Raw genomic sequence first — 18,384 nt, forward strand, 5'->3', positions numbered from 1 at the left:
CATGAAGAAGTTGAACTTTCGCAAACCTGATTCCTCAGCATCTTTTTCTTGGCAAGTTTGGATGGTCAGGGAATCAGCTGGTCTCTGGGCTTGTGCCCTGAGGTCAAGTTCAGGGAGTTGTGGAAAGAGAACCAGGCCCCTGCCGAGCCTTACGGGCTTCCAGCCAGACATACCTGCTCCCCAGAATCTGGAGTGGGAAGCGCAACAGCCCCACCAGGGAGGGAGCCGTGGGACAAGCTGTACCTCGTGTTTTCCCTTCCCTCAGGGCAGCTCTGCCCTGCCCATCATATTCTTGGCAGCTCAGCACCCGAGGTTCATTCTGGTGCTAAAAATAGGCTGTGTTTAGACACTCTGGGGCTCCGGCTAGAAACACGAACTGCAGTAACCAAACACTGTCATTCCTGCAAAGAGGGCCTCTCGGCCTCCCTGTCACGGCAACTCATGCCAGCCCAGGGAGGGAGGCAGGGTAGGGGGTTTGTGCCACTTTCAGCAAATGGGAAAACTGATGCTCAGAGCAGGTCTCACGTGAAATGCAAAGGGATGAAGCTGTGATAGCCAGCTTTTAAGGAACACCATCTCTGCTCCTGTGGGTGATCTCATCAAGTCCTCCCCAAGACCCTGCGAGGGAGACTTCTAGGGGCTACCCACTTTGCTGAGAGAAAACAGCAGCTCAGAGAGGTGAAGACACCTGTCGAGTCTTGTTAACGCGATTCTGGCTTCCAGCTTGTAATGAACAACCGGAAACAGACGGGAAGGGGCAGCTGGAGGCCAAGGTGTGCCCCCAGCCCAGGGTGGGACATACATAAGCTACGGAGTCCGGGACACCAATCACACCTACTTTGCAGGTTGTCAGGAGGGAGGAGTTGGTTAGAGGTTTGTAAAACCTTCAAACACAGTGTTCAGCCAGTGGCAGTTACTTCCATTCCCCAGTTCTGTCTGGAGAGACACAAAGAGAGATGGAGAGAAACTTGGAAAGAAAGAGAGAGAAGGGAGAGGAAGGATGATGGGTGGACAAGAGTGACAGACGTTTCCCTGGGGGAGGTGGGATAGGCTCAGCGGGGGCCCCTGTACCCTAGGACCACCCGCAGCTGAGAAGCGCAGGATGCTGCTGTCCTGCATTTGCAACTCCCTCCGGCTGTCACTCGGGGATTTGGCTCATGGCAGGGACCCGTGGTGGAGGTTCAAGCTCTCTGATTCTTCTCACTATTTTCTGCACCAGTGTTCCCTGGGGACTTACCGGCCTCCAGAGGACAGGGCTGACGTAGCGAGAGCACACACAGGGTCCCAGTGAGCAGACCTGCCCCTCCCCCATGCCCATGGGGCTCGGATTCCAGGGCGTTCTCCTTCCAGGTGCCCTCCTCCACCTCCCAGCACCGGCAGTTTGGTGTGGGCAACTCGAGTCAGCATCCGCCTTCCCCAGGAGGAGCCCCCTTCCTCAGAATCCACGCCCCCGCTTTCCCCAATCCCCAGTCCGGCACCACCGTTGCCTCAGTCTCTCTGTTCCCTGCCAGCTTCTAATGAGCTCATTATCTTCTTAAAACCCATTTGGCACCCACTTAGAGAAAATATGTGTTGAAATGTAAAAGAACAGGAAGGGAACAAGAAAAAGGAACTAGACCCAGAAACGTCCTCAGAGAGACAGAGAGCCACAGGGGACACCACAGCGGAAATCTCTGCTGTCTCCTTACCCGCGGCAGATGTGGGGCTTGCTGGCAGCAAGGGGCTCTGAAGGCAGCTCACGTGTGCTCACGGGAGGGGAAGGGCTGAGGGCTTTTCTTGAGCACCCACTATGAGCCAGATGCACAGAGTACAATTTTTTTTTAATTGGGGTATAGTTGCTTTACAATGCTGTTGGTTTTCTGGTATACAATGAAGTGAATCGGCTATATGTGTACATATATCCCCTCCCTCTTGGACTTCCCTCCCACCCTACACCCCCATCCCACCCATCGAGGTCACCACGGAGCACCAAGCTGAGCCCCCTGTGCTCTTCCTAGTTTTTAATGCAATCCTCCAAGCAATCTATTTAGGGGGGGAGTGTCAAGCTTCTTATGTCCACTTCACAGGTCAGGAGCCTCAGTCGCTGAGAAGAGGTGTCTTACCCCAGCCACACAGGTGGTAGATGGAAGAGGTGGGATTTGAGCCCAGGTCCTTCTGCCTGCAGAGTCCATGCTCTTGCCTGCATGCCTCTGGAAGGGCTGGTGTGCCCCCCACCGCCTATTCCCATGAGGGCTGCTGGTCTTTCTTCATCCTGGCCCAGCTGCGGAAATCTCTGCAATGTGCGTGATTTACATGGAATACCAGGGGACACCCCTCACTGCCCAGAGGTTTTTAAGCTAATAAGAGGCTGGTCTTTCCAAAGTGTCAGTGTGACCATGAAACTTCAGTTAGAGCATAGTCCAGACAGACTTCTGAGCTTGGCATTCAAGGCTTCCCAGGGTCTGACCCCAACCCACCACTTCACTGCCTTCTTACCATGCCCTAAGCTCCTCTATTGGCTCAGAAGGTAAAGCATCTGCCTGCAATGCAGGAGACCCAGGTTCGATCCCTAGGTCGGGAAGATCCCCTGCAGATGGACATGGCAACCCATTCCAGTATTCCTGCCTGGAGAATCCCATGCACGGAGGAGCCTGGTGGGCTATATACAGTCCTTGGGGTCGCAAAGAGTCAGACATGACTGAGCAACTTGACTTCACTCACTAAGCTCCTCAGCTGCCTCCACCCTAGTGCCCTGCCCTGGGTATGTGCTGTTCCTCCTCCCTAAAGTGTCCTTCTGCTGTTTATTCACCCAGAAAGCTGACTCTTCCTACAAGACCTGCCAGCTTAAAGAACCTTCCAGAGGGAAGCCCTCTCTGATTCCCCTCAGGGAAGCTTCAGACCCTCACTTCTCGGGGCTCCCACATTCCGGGGCCTCTTACCTCAGGGTGCAGAACCCCCTTGACATTGTAAGCCAATATCTAGGAACTTTTGTGCAAGCGCTCTTCTCTGGGCATATGCCTGTAGTTTTTTTTTTTTTTTTTTTTTTTTTTACCATATTCTCAAAGGAATACAAGACTAGAATAGATGTGTGGTTAGGGACACAAGCTGTGAAATCAGATGAGCCCAGGTTCACAAGCCAGCTGCCACTTACCAGCTGTGTGGCCCTGGAAAAGTTACTTTATCATCCTGTGCCTCATTCCTCTCCCCTTTGAAATGGATCTAAATCTGCCTCGTTGGATTGATATGACGATTAAATCAGAGCATTATGTTTGTAGAGTGGTATCTGGCATATAATAAGTGCTCGATGAACATTAGCTGTTAATATTAATTTCTGTTCTATATCTTATATATACAGCTACTATGGGATTTATCTTTGTCTCTCTGCCTGGAAAATTCCATGGACAGAGGAGCCTGGTGGGCTGCAGCCCATGGTGTTGAGAAGAGTCGGGCACAACTGATTTCGACTTCACTTCCGCTTTTCACTTTCATGCATTGGAGAAGGAAATGGCAACCCACTCCAGTGTTCTTACCCGGAGAATCCCAGGGATGCGGGAGCCTGGTGGGCTGCTGTCTATGGGGTCGCACAGAGTTGGACACAACTGAAGTGACTTAGCAGCAGCAGCAGCAGCTCTAGTATAGTGATTTGATGTGGTGATCATTTAAATTGCTCTCTCTCTCAGTAAGCTCTGAATTCTTTGAAAGCAGCAACTCTGAATTATTTTTTTTTCCAAATTGTTTATTTCCGCATTCCAAGCACATGCAAGGTAGGCGAGTAAGACATGTTGCTAGATGAATGGAGGAATGGGCGGATGAATGGGTAGGTGGAGAGCTGGGTGAGTGAGTGGGCTGCTCCAATTCAGATGGATAGATAGATGAGTGAATGGGTGATGGATGGATGGGTGGATGGATCAACGAACAGATGAATGATGAATGGATGGAGGGGTAGGGGAATTGATGGATAGATTAAAGAATGAATGATGGGTGGGTGAAAAGACTGTGACTTAATGGATGGATGGATGGGTAGGTGGACTGCTGAATAAATTAAAGAATGATGGATGGATGAACAGAGAGTTTGACCCCACAAGAGCATGCATTTGGGGCTGTCTTGTTCATTGAATAGTTCCAAGCGCTTACAACGATAGCTAGCGCTTGTAGGTGCTCAGTGCTTAATTCTTGAATGAATAGGATGGCATATGGAGGAACGCTGGACTCTACCTTGAACCCCAGTTACACTCTCATGCTGCTGTCTGGATTTGGTAGGGGCTGTCACCATTCAAATCACCCATTGGCTGGCTGACACTTGAATCCTTTGCAGTGGCCAAGATTGTCATGAGGCCCCCTGCTGGTGGTGATATGAAACCACATAAGGCAAATGGAGTTCTTTTTTCTTTTTTTCCACTTTCTAATTTACAATCTATTTTCTTCCAGACTGCTGATCCTGAGTGTTTACTGAAAAAACCGTGGTTGTCAAACCTTTGTGCTTTGATCATCACCTAAGAGCACCTGGTTACACCTGTAGGTTTCCTCCTCAACCAGAAATTCCGATTGGAGAGATTAGGAATCTTCATGGATAGCCAGGCTCCCAGGGGATGCTGAATCAGATGCTCCTCGGACCACACTCTGAGGGGCCCTCATAGAATGAGCCGCCACTGGCCACTGGGAGCAGGTGGAGACGGGCTGCTGCTTCGGGGGCTGTCTCGGAACTCCCAAGGGATGCCCTGACCGTGTGGGAGAAAGAGTCAACAAGTGGGGGTTCGGAGCTGTGCTTTGGTGTTAGGACCATCCTAGGTTCCAATCCCACCTCCACCACTCACCAGCTGTGTAGTCTCAGTTTCTTCATTTGTAAAATGGGAAATAGTCACTTCCCACGGGAACATGGGGGAGAGTAATACACATAGCAGGCTCAGTACAAAGCAGAGCGTGCCAAGTGCAACAAATACTGAGTGAATGTGTATGTTGCTAAATAATTCTGCTTTCCTTCCTTCTCCTTCTCCTCCTTGGACAGAAGAGAGGGACTCTGGATTTGAACTCTTCCATTACCATGTGATCCTGGTGAGAGAAGGAACTGTGTCTCTTGGGTTCACAGCTTTATTTCCAGCACCTAGAACAGAGCCTGGAGGAGGGCATGGCAACCCACTCCAGTAATCCTGCCTGAAAAAATCCCATGGACAGAGGAGCCTGGTGGGCTACAGTCTACATGGGGTCCCAAAGAGTCGGACAGACTGAAGCGAATTAGCACACATGCAGGACGTGCCTGCTACACAGTAGGGCTTCTATAAATATGTGTTTGGGGGGAAAAGATGAACAAATTTGATCTTGTTCAGTATCAGCCACGTCCAGCAGACAGTCTGGCAAAGACCTAGGAAGTACATTTTGACTTAAAGTAACCCCCATGAGTCAGCATATATTTGACAAACATGCAGACGTATTGGGCTTAAGAAGGCCTTCCCCCGTGGCTCAGCAGTAAAGAATCCGCCTGCAATGCAGGAGATGCAAGAGGTGCAGGTTCGATCCCTGGGTTGGGAAGATCCCTTGGAGAAGGGAATGGCAACCCACTCCAGTATTCGTGCGTGAAAGATCCCCTGGACAGAGGAGCCTGGTGGGCTACAGTCCACAGGGTCACAAAGAGTCAGACATGACTGAGCACTGAGCAGTGGAGCCTAAGGACCTGAGCTTGTCCGAGATAAAGCTTGTCCCCGAGACGAGGACCAGTAGGGGTCGCTTTTACCCAGCACTGCCGGGTTCTTTGGGCCACTGGTTTCCTCCCTCTCTGGACTCTGCATGGCCCCCTCCCCTGAGAATGTTCAAGAAAGCGTCACGTTCTGGCCTCTGCCAGGAGGTTTCTTATGTCTGGACCTGTGCTCTTTTGCAGGTGGCAGCCCTGAGCCCTAACGCTTCACCAGATGAAAGGCTGCCCGCTTGTGTCTCCACCAGGCGGACAGACCGAGCTTGGTCCCCAGCTGGGGAGGAGGCCCCCTGTGCATTAACCCAGCTCCTATAGGCCTGAGCAACGGAGAAGGGGCAAGAAGCGAACTCCAGCTGCCTGTGAACCCTCACAACATCCTCCTCCCATTGCTATTTTCCAAGTTCTTTGGGAATTCTGAGGCAGAGAACAAGATGTAGGAAAATGGGACCAACTCCTGAGTGCCCTGAACCTCAGCACCGCTTTCATGGCCCAAAGAAGCTCACCTTGACCTCGGGAGGGCTGCTGAACCCTGTCCTCTCTTCTCTTGGCGTTAGCCAAGCATTGGACTTGGCCTCCTGCCCTGGACTTGGCAGTCACCTTCACAGCGGGATTAAGACTGAAGACCCCCAGGGGCTCCATCCCTAAGGGAAGATTGAGGAACAAAGCCCTCCTCCATTCTCTCCCTGGACCACACCCCCCAACCCCCAGCTGAGCCCCAGCGATCCAGTCCGGAATGATCCCACTATGGCCAAGCTCTGGTTCAAATTCCAGCGGTACTTCCGCAGGAAGCCTGTGCGTTTCTTTACCTTCCTGGTGCTCTACCTGACGGCTGGGAGCCTTGTCTTCCTTCACTCTGGTTTTGTGGGTCAGCCTGCCGTCTCCCAGAACCAGGCCAACCCCGCTGTGGGGGTCCCAGTGGAGGGCGCTGAGCTGACCTTCCTGGGTGACTTAAATCTGGGCAGAGGCTTCCGGGACACAGGTGAAGTCTCAAGCATCGCCCGCAGGTACGGACCCTGGTTCAAGGGCAAGGACGGGAATGAGAGAGCCAAGCTAGGGGACTACGGGGGAGCCTGGAGCCGGGCCCTCAAGGGGAGGGTCGTCCGGGAGAAGGAGGAGGAGCGAGGTAAGAGGGGTGAGCCTCTGGGCTGGAAGGTGGCTGCAGACAAGGGAGGGGGATGATGATACTCATGATATGATGGTAACAGCTGCCAGCGGTCAGTGTTGCCTAGAGCCATCATATATGCAGGAGGTTTCGCAGAGGAGAAAACTGAAGCTCAGAGACATTAGGTAGCTTGCCCAGGGTCACACAGCTTATAAACATCCACACTTAGAGCTGAACCCTGAATCTGTCAGAGGTCAGCATCTGACCCTCCCGTGCCTTTATAGCCCTTGTTACATGCACCTGAATATCAAAACCCTGAGCATCTGTTGAGCGCTTACTAAGGGCCAGGTACTTTTCCAAGCACTTGACAGGCATCAAATTACAGCCACAACTCCATGTGATAGGAGCTATTATTCCCATTTTAAAGATGAGGAAACTGAGGCCCCGGGAGCCTAAGGTCACACAGCTAGCTAGTGGCAGAGCTTCTGTTCCCTGCAGTCTGTCTCTCCGTCCGCTTAGCTGGATCGCTTGGTGAGGGCGCTTAGGGGACTTCGTTTCGTTGCATTTTCTTAGCCTGTCACATTCAAATTGGGCTTTTCTTCCTAAGTACCTCACCTCACTTGATTTTCACTACACTCCATGGTCTTAAGGAATGTGATCCTATGCCCATGGAAACAGGCTTGGAGAAGTGCAAACTTTCCCCAAGGCCACATAGCTGGTCAGTGACAAGTTCAAAGCAGACACATCTGGCCTGGATGCTGCCTCTATGACTACTTCCCAGGGTCAACCGATGTCCCCTCATCGGATCAGCGTTCTGGGGAGGACCCCACAACTCCTGCAATTCATGAGATTAACACGAATGGACATTTCCAGAATTGCAACCAGATGGTTTGGGAGGATCTACCACCAATCAGGACAGAAGGAAACCCTCCCCAACCCTTGTGTTCCCTGACACACGTCACACTTCCGTTGTGATTTAACTTGTGGAAAAACCCCTTCTGCCCCTGTGGAAGGAAGCAGGGCTATTGGAGGGGACTTGTCCTGGGGAGTATGTTTCCCTGCTTCAGTCCCAACCTGCGTCTGGCTCAGGAGCCATCAAGAAGACCCCATCATCTTACCCTCAGGAATTTCCTAGAATTCCACTTCCTTAAAAACTTCACAGGGCAGTGAAGGAGAAGGTGAGAGGCAGCAGAATGGCTTAGGGGACTTGGATTCATAGTCCAACTCCACTCCAACCAATCACGTAGTCCAAGCAAGTGGCTTGACCTTTTCATGCCTCAGTTTTGTCATCTGTAAAATGGGAACAATGGCCTCCTTCCTGCCAGGCTTCTCCTGAGAGTTTGATGAGACATGATTATGGAAACACCTAGCATGATGCCTGCACAGAGTAGAGTCTTAGGGGTGATCAGGAAGGTCTTGCTGATCCACCTGGGTAAGGGACCCCATCTTGTAGGCATAGCTGAGGTGTGAGGTGCTACCCTGATGGAGAAATTCCCTCACTGCCTTCTCCAATCACCAAGCTTCATCTCATCCCAGCCACTCCAAACTCTGCTACTTTGCAAGCCCCATCAAACTTATGATAAATTCCAGAGCCCCCAGCATGACCCACCATGTTATAACACTTGGCATTACATGTTGTAACATTAACATGTAACACTTCCCACCCACTTCACCACACATCTCTCTCCGCTTTGCTCCTTGCTACTCATTAAACACATCAATCCCGATCCTACCTCAGGATCTTTTTATAGTTAGTCCTTTCCATCTGGGATGCTCTTCCCCATATCTTTGCATGGCCCCCTTCCTCCCTTCCATCAGGTCTCCAGTCAAACCGTGCCATCCCATAGAGGTCTTCCTGGAACGCCCTAGAGTAGCCCCATTTTGTGCCTGGTCAGGACCACATTCCCCAATTCTATTTTTGTCACAGTACATATCACCATCTGAAAGTATCTTGCTTTTATTTGCTTCCTTAGATTTTTAATTCCTGAAATTTTCTTTGCTTGTTCTATTTTTGGCTGCTCTCGGTCTTGGTTGCTGCACGGGCTCTCTCTAGTTGAGAAAAGCAGGGGCTCGTCTCTAGTTGCAGTGCACAGGCTAATCATTCCAGTGGCTTCTCTTGTTGTGGAACACAGGCTCTGGGCATGCGGGCTTCAGTTGCAGCAGGCAGACTCAATAGTTGTGCTACACAGGCTGAGTTGCCCCACGGCATGTGAGATCTTCCTGGACCAGGGATTGAACCAGTGTCCCCGGCATTGCAAGGTGGATTCTTAACCTCTGGATCCCCAGGGAAGCACTTTGCTTCCTTATAGTCTATCTCTACTGCTAGACTGTCAGCTCCATGAAGGCAGAGACAGTACCTGTCCTGATTGCTTCATTCTACCAGCACCTTGGACAGCACCAGAAACAAAGCTGGTACTCAGTGCCTCCTGGCTGTATAAACGAGTCGTTGGATGGAGAGATGAAAGAATGACCAGCCTGCTGCCTGGCCACAGCTCTGCTCTTCCTCCCGGTCTCAGCTTAGTTCACCTCCAGAAAATTGTCCTGACCCCCCTCCAGGCTTGATCAAATGTTCCTTCTCTGTGCTCCCTGTCATGGCCCTTACATGAACAGTAATTTCCTGTGTTTGTTGAGGTCCTCTAATAGAATATGATTCCCTAATGGCGTGATTGATACATCCAGCAACAACAGAAACACCACCCCCATTTATTATGAGAATGAAATACCACCACCACCGTTACAAGTAATTATTACCATTCCTTGAGCACCTACTTTATGCCAGCCACTGTTCTATTTGCTTTTCATATGTTATTTGAATGAAATATTTAAAATGCTTATCAGATCTCCTGATTTATAATAATAGGTCACTTAATAGTTGCTGCCACTAATATTAATAGTAGCAGAAATAGTAGCTAAATATATATTGAATGGTTATTATAGGCTAGACCATCATTGCCTTATGTAATCATCACAACAACTCAACAAGTTAAAGACTATTATTATCCTATTTTACAAATGCAAAAAGTAAAAACTCAGAAGAAGTCAGTTACCCCAGGTTACCCAGGTGGTGAGTAGAGGAACTGAGGTTTGAAGCAAGATTCATTTAATTCCAAAGCTTGTGAGCCTTCTTCTCTACCATGCTACCCCACCCCTTGCTTCTGGAAATCTTAGATATTTTATAAAGTATAAAGAGAGACAGAAGAGAAAATAAAGAAGCCTGGAGCGCAGAGCTCTCAGCAGGCAGCTTCGAAATCAGGCAGTCTTATTAAGAAAACACAAATTCAGACTGTCCTTGATTAACTTATTCAGAGTTCGGCAAGGAACAACAACGTATTAGATTAACGCTAATAAAAATGAGACGCTTCCTTGACCTGATGCTAAACACATTTGGTTTTTATCTAAAGTTGGCAAGGGCTCTGCTTGATGCAACGATGCAAGACTCAAGCTGTAAAGGACTCGGAGCCCATCATGGGACAGGAAGGGAGGGTGGAGCTGCTCCCAGGCTGGGCTGGGGTTGGTCAGGAAGTCTGACTTCCTGGGTGGAGCTGGCACCTGCAACATGCCAGTCACCTTGCTAGGCTTTCAAGATCCTGCGCTCTGAGCAGCCACATGAGGGTTCAAATCCCGGTTCTGCGGTGGCTTGTGAAGCTCTGGGCAGGTCACCTCAGTTTCCTTTGGGAGGTAAAAGATACTTAACATCAGATGTCTGTTGTGATGATTATATAAGATAAATCAATGGCATGCTCTCTAAAGGCCAGGCACTGTTCTAAACACTTTGCAGCTGGTACATCCCATAGTCTTCTTGGCAGCCCAGCTTAAGTAGACACTGTCATTAACTCCCCCTTCCAGGGAGGAAACAGAAGCACAGAGAGGTTAGGTAACCTGCCCGAGGTTAACCAGCAGGAGGAGAGGATAAATCAATATTTGAACCTGGGAGGTTTGGATCTTACACTTGAACCCTAAGCACTATGTCGTCTCAGTTCTCAGTGCACAGAGAGTGTTCAGCACAGACCCTGGAACCCAGTAGGCACTTATTGCATGCTGGCTATTATTATTAATATTGTAATTCTGTAGGAGAGAACAGAGGCGATGTGACTTGCCTTAGGTGACCCCGTTGTCGGGAGCACAGCCAGGAACCGACTCCAGCTTGATTTCAAAGTCTGCGCTGTTTCTGTTTCCCCCACCCCAGATTACAGAGGGTGTTGGGCTGGGCTTGAAGAAGGACACAATAGATTTAGTCAGCATTTTTGGAAGTGACTGCAGGGCTCCCACTTCCCACCTCCTCCAGCAAAAGATGCAATCTCTGCAGGTTATGGAGGGTCAGCTCTGGGTCAGACTGTGTGCTCATGCTCAGCCTTATGTCTGTAGGAAGTATTAAACTCTTTTTCATAGGTGAAGAAACGGAGGCTCAGAGAGGTTAAAGGACTTGTCCCATGATGCACAGTTGCCAAGCAGCAGAAGAGACTCCTACCCGACTCTTTTTACATCCAAAGCTCTTCTTCTTTTTTAAAAAAATAATAATTTCATTTATTTGTTTTGGTTGTGCTGGGTCTTTGCTGCTGCATGCCCTTTGCTCTAGTTGCGGCTAGTGGGAGCGACTCTCTAGCAAGGGTGCCCGGGCTTCTCGTTGCAAAGCACGGGCTCTGGGACAAGCAGGCTTCAACGGTGCAGGCTTTGTGGTGAGCACACTTAGCTGCTCTGAGGCATGTGCGGTCTTCCCAGATCAGGAATCAAACCATGTCTCCTGCATTGGCAGGTGGATTCTTTACCAGTGAGCCACAGGTTAGGTTCAGTTCAGTTCAGTTCAGTTCAGTCGCTCAGCCGTGTTTGACTGTTTGCGACCCCATGGACTGCAGCACACCAGGCCTCCCTGTCTATCACCAACTCCTGGAGTTTACTCAAACTCATGTCCATAGAGTCAATGATGCCATCCAACCATCTCATCCTCTGTCATCCCCTTCTCCTCCTGCCTTCAATCTTTCCCAGCATCAGAGCTTTTCAAATGAGTCAGCTCTTCACATCAGATGGCCAAAGGATTGGAGTTTCAGCTTCAGCATCAGTTCTTCCAATGAATATCAGGACTGATTTCCTTTAGGATGGACAGGTTGGATCTCCTTGTAGTCCAAGGGACTCTCAAGAGTCTTCTCCAACACCACAGTTCAAAAGCATCAATTCTTCGGTTCTCAGCTTTCCATAGTCCAACTCTCACATCCATACATGACCGCTGGGAAAACCATAGCCTTGACTAGACGGACCTTAGTCGGCAAAGTAATGTCTCTGCTTTTGAATATACTATCTAGGTTGGTCATAACTTTTCTTCCAAGGAGTAAGCATCTTTTAATTTCATGGCTGCAGTCACCATCTGCAGTGATTTTGGAGCCCCCCCAAATAAAGTCTCTCACTGTTTCCATTGTTTCCCCATCTATTTCCCATGAAGTGATGGGACCAGATTCCATGATCTTCGTTTTCTGAATGTTGAGCTTTAAGGCAAGTTTTCACTCTCCTCTTTCACTTTCATCAAGAGGCTCTTTAGTTATTCTTTGCTTTCTGCTATAACCATGATATCGTCTGCATATTTGAGGTTATTGATATTTCTCCCGGCAATCTTGATTCCAGCTTGTGCTTTATCCAGCCTGGCATTTTGCATGATGTACTCTGCATAGAAGTTAAATAAACACAGTGACAATGTACAGCCTTGACATACTTCTTTCCCAATTTGCAACCAGTCTGTTGTTCCATGTCCAGTTCTAACTGTTGCTTTAAAAAGATCCAGAGCCACCAGGGAAGCCCCCAAAGCTCTTATTCTTCACCACTGAGCTATGTTGTTCATTGTTCAGTCACTCAGTCATGTCCGACTCTTAATAGAATCCCAGCTCCATTCATTCATTCACTCTGTATTTCTTGCATGTCTGTTTGCCCTGCCCTGTGCTGGGAAGTGGAGACACAAGAATGATTCAAGCGCAGTTTTTTTTTGGGTTTTTTTTTTGGTCTGAGGAATAGTCATACCCTCCAGGGAAAAGAAAGACAAGTAAACAGATGAATTATATTTTAAAACATAACTTTTTTCTTGATTATCAAAGTCACACATGCTTATCATAGAAAAATTAGAATACATAGCAAAAAGAGATAAAAGTTGAAATAGCCCAGAAGCCCACCATCCAACAACATTCATGATCAGCACTGTTGAGGTATCACCTTTATGGTCCTGTTTCCTCCCTTATGGGTTTATTTCTAATGAATTGTTGTTCAGTCACTAAGTCATGTCTGACTCTTTGCAATCTTATGGGCTGCAGTACTCGAGGCTTCCCTGTCCTTCGCCATCTCACAGAGTTGAGTCGGTGATTTCTAAACACTGGAACACTGTATATATGTAGCATCATGTCACGCTTCGCCCACTATAGCACTTTTTCATTTTGTTAAAAATTCTTTCACAGTGAGCCTAAATTCTTCATAATCTGAAAAAATAATGCCCAGTACTTGGAAAATTGTTTCGAAAAGTGTTAAGGTGGGGTAAACCAGGGAACTGTGGGATCCCAAGGGAGGGATCCGGTTGGGTCATGGGGCTGTATCATGCCTTCCTGCGGGGAGGAGATAGTTGAGCTGAGCCTGTAGGATCCTTGGGCCCTGACCAAAGTGAAAGATGCATCCCTTCTACCCCAAGGGAACCTAGATATGAGCAGGAATTCCAGGAATGGAATTTCCTGCACAAGGAAGCCCAGATAGCACTGGAGTGATCCTTCCGAAGGACAACTTTCCAAGATAGTGAAGAATCCCCAGCAGGAAAATAACTGTGTCTCTTTCCCACAAAGAGATCAATCTTCTAGTCAATTATTTTTTCTTACAGTCAATTTTTAAAATACCCCTGTAGGGACTTTGCTGGTGGTCCAGTGGCTAAAAACTCCATGTTCCCAATGCAGGGGGGCCAGGTCCGATCCCTGGGGGGAGAACTAGATCCCGCTGCAACTAAGAGCTAACCTGCCTCAGCTTAAGGATGGTTGAGGCTGGTGGCGCAGTGGTAAAGAATCTGCCTGCCAATGCAGGAGACACGGGGTCAATCTCTGGTCCGGGAAGACCCCACACGCCATGGATTAACTAAGCCCACGTGCCACGGCTACTGAGCCTGCGCCCTGGAGCCCGGGAGCCACAGCTACTGAGCCTGCGTGCCTCAACCTCTGAAGCCCAAGCACCCTGGAGACCGTGCGTCACAGCAAGCGAAGCCAGCGCGCAGTGAAGCCCGAGCACCGCACGGGAAAGAAAGCCCGCCCAACAGTGAAGACCAAGCACAGCCAAAAATAAATAAATAGACTTCTTTCCAAAAAAAAGGCCTTGTGTGCTGCAACTAAAGACCCAGAGTTCAGTTCAGTTGCTCAGTCGTGTCCAACTCTTTGCGACCCCATGAATTGCAGCACGCCAGGCCTCCCTGTCCATCACCAACTCCCAGAGTTCACTCAGACTCACGTCCATCGAGTCCGTGATGCCATCCAGCCATCTCATCCTCGGTCGTCCCCTTCTCCTCCTGCCCCCAATCCCTCCCAGCATCAGAGTCTTTTCCAGTGAGTCAGCTCTTCACATGAGGGGGCCAAAGTGCTGGAGTCTCAGCTTCAGCAACATTCCTTCCAAAGAAATCCCAGGGTTGATCTCCTTCAGAATGGACTGGTTGGATCTCCTTGCAGTCCAAGGGACTCTCCAGAGTCTTCTCCAACACCACAGTTCAAAAGCATCAATTCTTCAGCTCTCAGCCTTCTTCACGGTCCAACTCTCACATCCATACATGACCACAGGAAAAACCATAGCCTTGACTAGACGGAACTTAGTCGGCAAAGTAATGTCTCTGCTTTTGAATATGCTATCTAGGTTGGTCATAAATTTTCTTCCAAGGAGTAAGTGTCTTTTAATTTCATGGCTGCAGTCACCATCTGCAGTGATTTTGGAGCCCCCCAAAATAAAGTCTGACACTGTTTCCACTGTTTCTCCATCTATTTCCCATGAAGTGATGGGACCGGATGCCATGATCTTCGTTTTCTGAATGTTGAGCTTTAAGCCAAGTTTTCACTGTCCTCTTTCACTTTCATCAAGAGGCTTCTTAGTTCCTCTTCACTTTCTGCCATGAGGGTGGTGTCATCTGCATATCTGAGGTTATTGATATTTCTCCCAGCAATCTTGATTCCAGCTTGTGTTTTTTCCAGTCCAGCGTTTCTCATGATGTACTCTGCATATGTTAAATAAGCAAGGTGACAATATACAGCCTTGACGTACTCCTTTTCCTATTTGGAACCAGTCTGTTGTTCCATGTCCAGGTCTAACTGTTGCTTCCCGACCTGCATACAGATTTCTCAAGAGGCAGGTCAGGTGGTCTGGTATTCCCATCTCTCCCAGAATTTTCCACAGTTTCTTGTGATCCACACAGTCAAAGCTTTGGCATAGTCAATAAAGCAGAAATAGATGTCTTTCTGGAAGTCTCTTGCTTTTTCCATGATCCAGCGGATGTTGGCAATTTGATCTCTGGTTCCTCTGCCTTTTCTAAAACCAGCTTGAACATCAGGGAGTTCACGGTTCACGTATTGCTGAAGCCTGGCTTGGAGAATTTTGAGCATTGCTTTACTAGCATGCGAGATGAGTGCAATTGTGCGGTAGTTTGAGCATTCTTTGGCATTGCCTTTCTTCGGCATTGGAGTGAAAACTGACCTTTTCCAGTCTTACGGCTACTGCTGAGTTTTCCAAATTTGCTGGCATATTGAGTGCAGCACTGTCACAGCATCATCTTTCAGGATTTGAAACAGCTCAACTGGAATTCCATCACCTCCACGAGCTTTGTTCATAGTGATGCTTTTTAAGGCCCACTTGACTTCACATTCCAAGATGTCTGGCTCTAGATTAGTGATCACATCATCATGATTAGCTGGGTCGTGAAGATCTTTTTTGTACAGTTCTTCTGTGTATTCTTGCCACCTCTTCTTAATATCTTCTGCTTCTGTTAGGTCCGTACCATTTCTGTACTTTATTGAGCCCATCTTTGCATGAAATGTTCCCTTGGTATCTCTAATTTTCTTGAAGAGATCTCTAGTCCTAAGAGCAGCCAAATAAATAAATATTTTTTTTTAAATACCCCCATATTTGTGTTCAAGGGCTGCTATAGCAAAGCACTATGAACTGGTACTTGAACTGGTGGCTTGAAACAACAGAGATATATTACCTTGCAGTTCAGGAGGCTAAAAGTCCGACATCAAGATGGGCTCTCAAAGCCCGTAAGAGGGAGCCTCTTGCACACCTTTCCCCCAGCTCCTGGCATCAGCAGGAACCCGTGGCCTTCCTCACAGCTGTAAAGCACCAGTCATTGCCTCTGTCTTCACGTAGTCTCCTCCTTGTGGCTCTGGGACTTCAGAGGGGACCCCAGTCATGCTGGATGGGGACCCACCTACTCCAGTTTCACCTCACAATTAATTACATAAGAAGGGACCCTATTTCCAAAGAAGGTCACATTCTGAGGTACTGGGCTTAGGACTTCAACTGATCTTTTTTATGAGGGGCACAGTTCAACCCAAAATACCCTTATGTTGGTTTTTGGGTTTTTTTTTTTTCAATTTTTATTTCATTTATTTGGCTGTGTCCACGGGATCTTCATTACATCATGCGGCATCTTTGGTCATGGTGCACTGACTCTCTAGCTGTGGTGTGGGCTCAGTGGTCACAGCAAGCAGGAACTTGGTCGCTCCGAGGCACGTGGGATCTTATTTCCCCAACCAGAGATTGAACTTACATCCCCTGCACTGCAAGGAGAATTCTTAACCCCTGGACCACCAGGGAACTCCTACATGCTTATGTTTTATTTCCACTTTTTAGGCAGGACCTTGAGTACGACTGCCAGCCTCCTTGGAGTGTCAGGATTAGAACCCAGGTCTGGCAGACTCCGAAACTGGTCCTTGAGGGCACTGTAATACCTCCTGTCTGCAAATCTACTCACAAACAATAAATAAGAGGAATAAAAATTAGCACATGTTTAGCTATCCTCTTAACAAATTACCTTTATTGAAGAGAGCAACGTTGCTTGAAAAGGAAGATTAATTGAAGCAAAAGAGGGAAAAAAAGGACAGGAAAGGGGAGAAAATAGTCAGGAAAGCTCTTTCCCAGATGCTTGTGCTCTCCTGGGCTCACCCCTCGCTGGTTTCTGGGCTTGAGATAAATAGCCAGGCTGGGACGGGACTTTGCCATTTCAGCGATATTCGGATGGCTGCTCCAACGAGCTGATAGATTATATGAACTCAGCCATTAATTCACCCTCGAGTGGCCTGTGAATTTTGTCCCTGTTTTACATACCCAACCTCCCCCTCATCTCCGGGAGATTCTGCCACTACAGCAGAACTTGAGGAAAATTGGAAGTGGGTTGGATGGTAGCCCACCCCCTCCTACCCACCCCCCCAGCCTACCATGAGCTTATCTCTAACTGGGTGATAGAGCTCCAGTGACAGGGTCGCCGGTTGTGTTGGCCACAGCCTGCACTGAAGGGTCAGGAGGGAAAGAGTCACCAGCCCTTCCTTGCACAAGGCAAGGAGGAAACAGATTCAGTATCCGTTTCCTGACCCACAGAGCTCAGCCCATCCATCAGGTCACAGTGTCTAGCATGCCACGCTTCTCCAGAGCATCAGTGAAGGGGACCGTGAGTCTCTTTTCCCCTCTTGTGGACAGAGGAAGAAGAGGAGCTTCATCTGTTCCCACAACAAGTCTTTGAGCGGCTGTTGTGTGGGTCATCTCAGCCTGATGCCTGGCCTGGTGTGAGGGTTAGGGGAGGGGTGGCACAGCATTAGAAGCCCAGGCTTTGGGGCAGATGGACCTATGGTCAAGTATTAACTCCTCTTCCAAAAGACCCTCCGTCTCCCATCATCCCTCCAGGAAGGTCTCTCTGGCGGGATGGAGAAGCTTTTCTCTCAAGCCGAGACTAAGTGTGGTACACAAGAAAGGGCAGCCTAAATAGGGACATGGTCTGGACTCTCCCAGCTGGGTGGACTCAAGCAACTTAGCTGGGCAGTCAGCATATTAGTCAGTGCTCCTTTGATGGCAGGTGACAAAAAACCCATCTCGAATCAGCTTCAGCCAAAGAAGAAAAGGTAGTGTGTCTTGTCACCAAACTACCAAAGGGGCTAGGTTGTCAAATAAATGAATTGTGCCATTCTCTTCCTAACTCTCAGCTCTGCTTCCTTCTGACTTAGCTTGGTTCTCCTGCACAGACTGACTTTGTGCCAGGGATCTTGGCTGTCGGTAGTTCCGGGCTTAGAAAATACCAGTGTCACAACTCAAGGGAGACAGACTTCTTTCTCCCAGCTTTAATCTATAAGAATCCAAAGAGTAGGTCATGCGTCCTTCCCTGGAGCCATCAATCACTGGCTGGTGGCAGGTACAATATGATTGGCTCTTCCAAGGTCAGTGTCTCCCCGAGATCAGAGCAGGTAAGGGCTTCCCAGGTGGCACTGGTGGTACAAATCCCATGAAGGAGGCACAGGCTCCACCTCTGGCTCAGGAAGGTCCCCTGGACAAGGCAGTGGCAACCCACTCCAGTAGTCTTGCCTGGAAAAGTCCCATGGACAGAGGAGCCTGGCAGGTGGGCTACAGTCCATGGGGGTTGCAA

At 48.9% G+C, this 18,384-nt stretch overlaps 1 protein-coding gene across 2 annotated transcripts in view; it reads left to right on the top strand.

The window, feature by feature from the left end:
• WSCD2 (WSC domain containing 2) overlaps positions 1 to 18,384 on the top strand; it is a 117,102-nt gene that overhangs the window by 53,963 nt on the left and 44,755 nt on the right. For both annotated transcript variants that reach the window (XM_018061077.1, XM_018061076.1), the window contains one exon: positions 5,852 to 6,788. In XM_018061077.1, the coding sequence (XP_017916566.1) occupies positions 6,410 to 6,788 (379 nt within the window). In that variant the 5' untranslated portion in view covers positions 5,852 to 6,409. The remainder of the gene's footprint in view (positions 1 to 5,851; positions 6,789 to 18,384) is intronic.

Source organism: Capra hircus, chromosome 17, assembly GCF_001704415.2.
Source record: "Capra hircus breed San Clemente chromosome 17, ASM170441v1, whole genome shotgun sequence".
NCBI lineage: Eukaryota > Metazoa > Chordata > Mammalia > Artiodactyla > Bovidae > Capra > Capra hircus.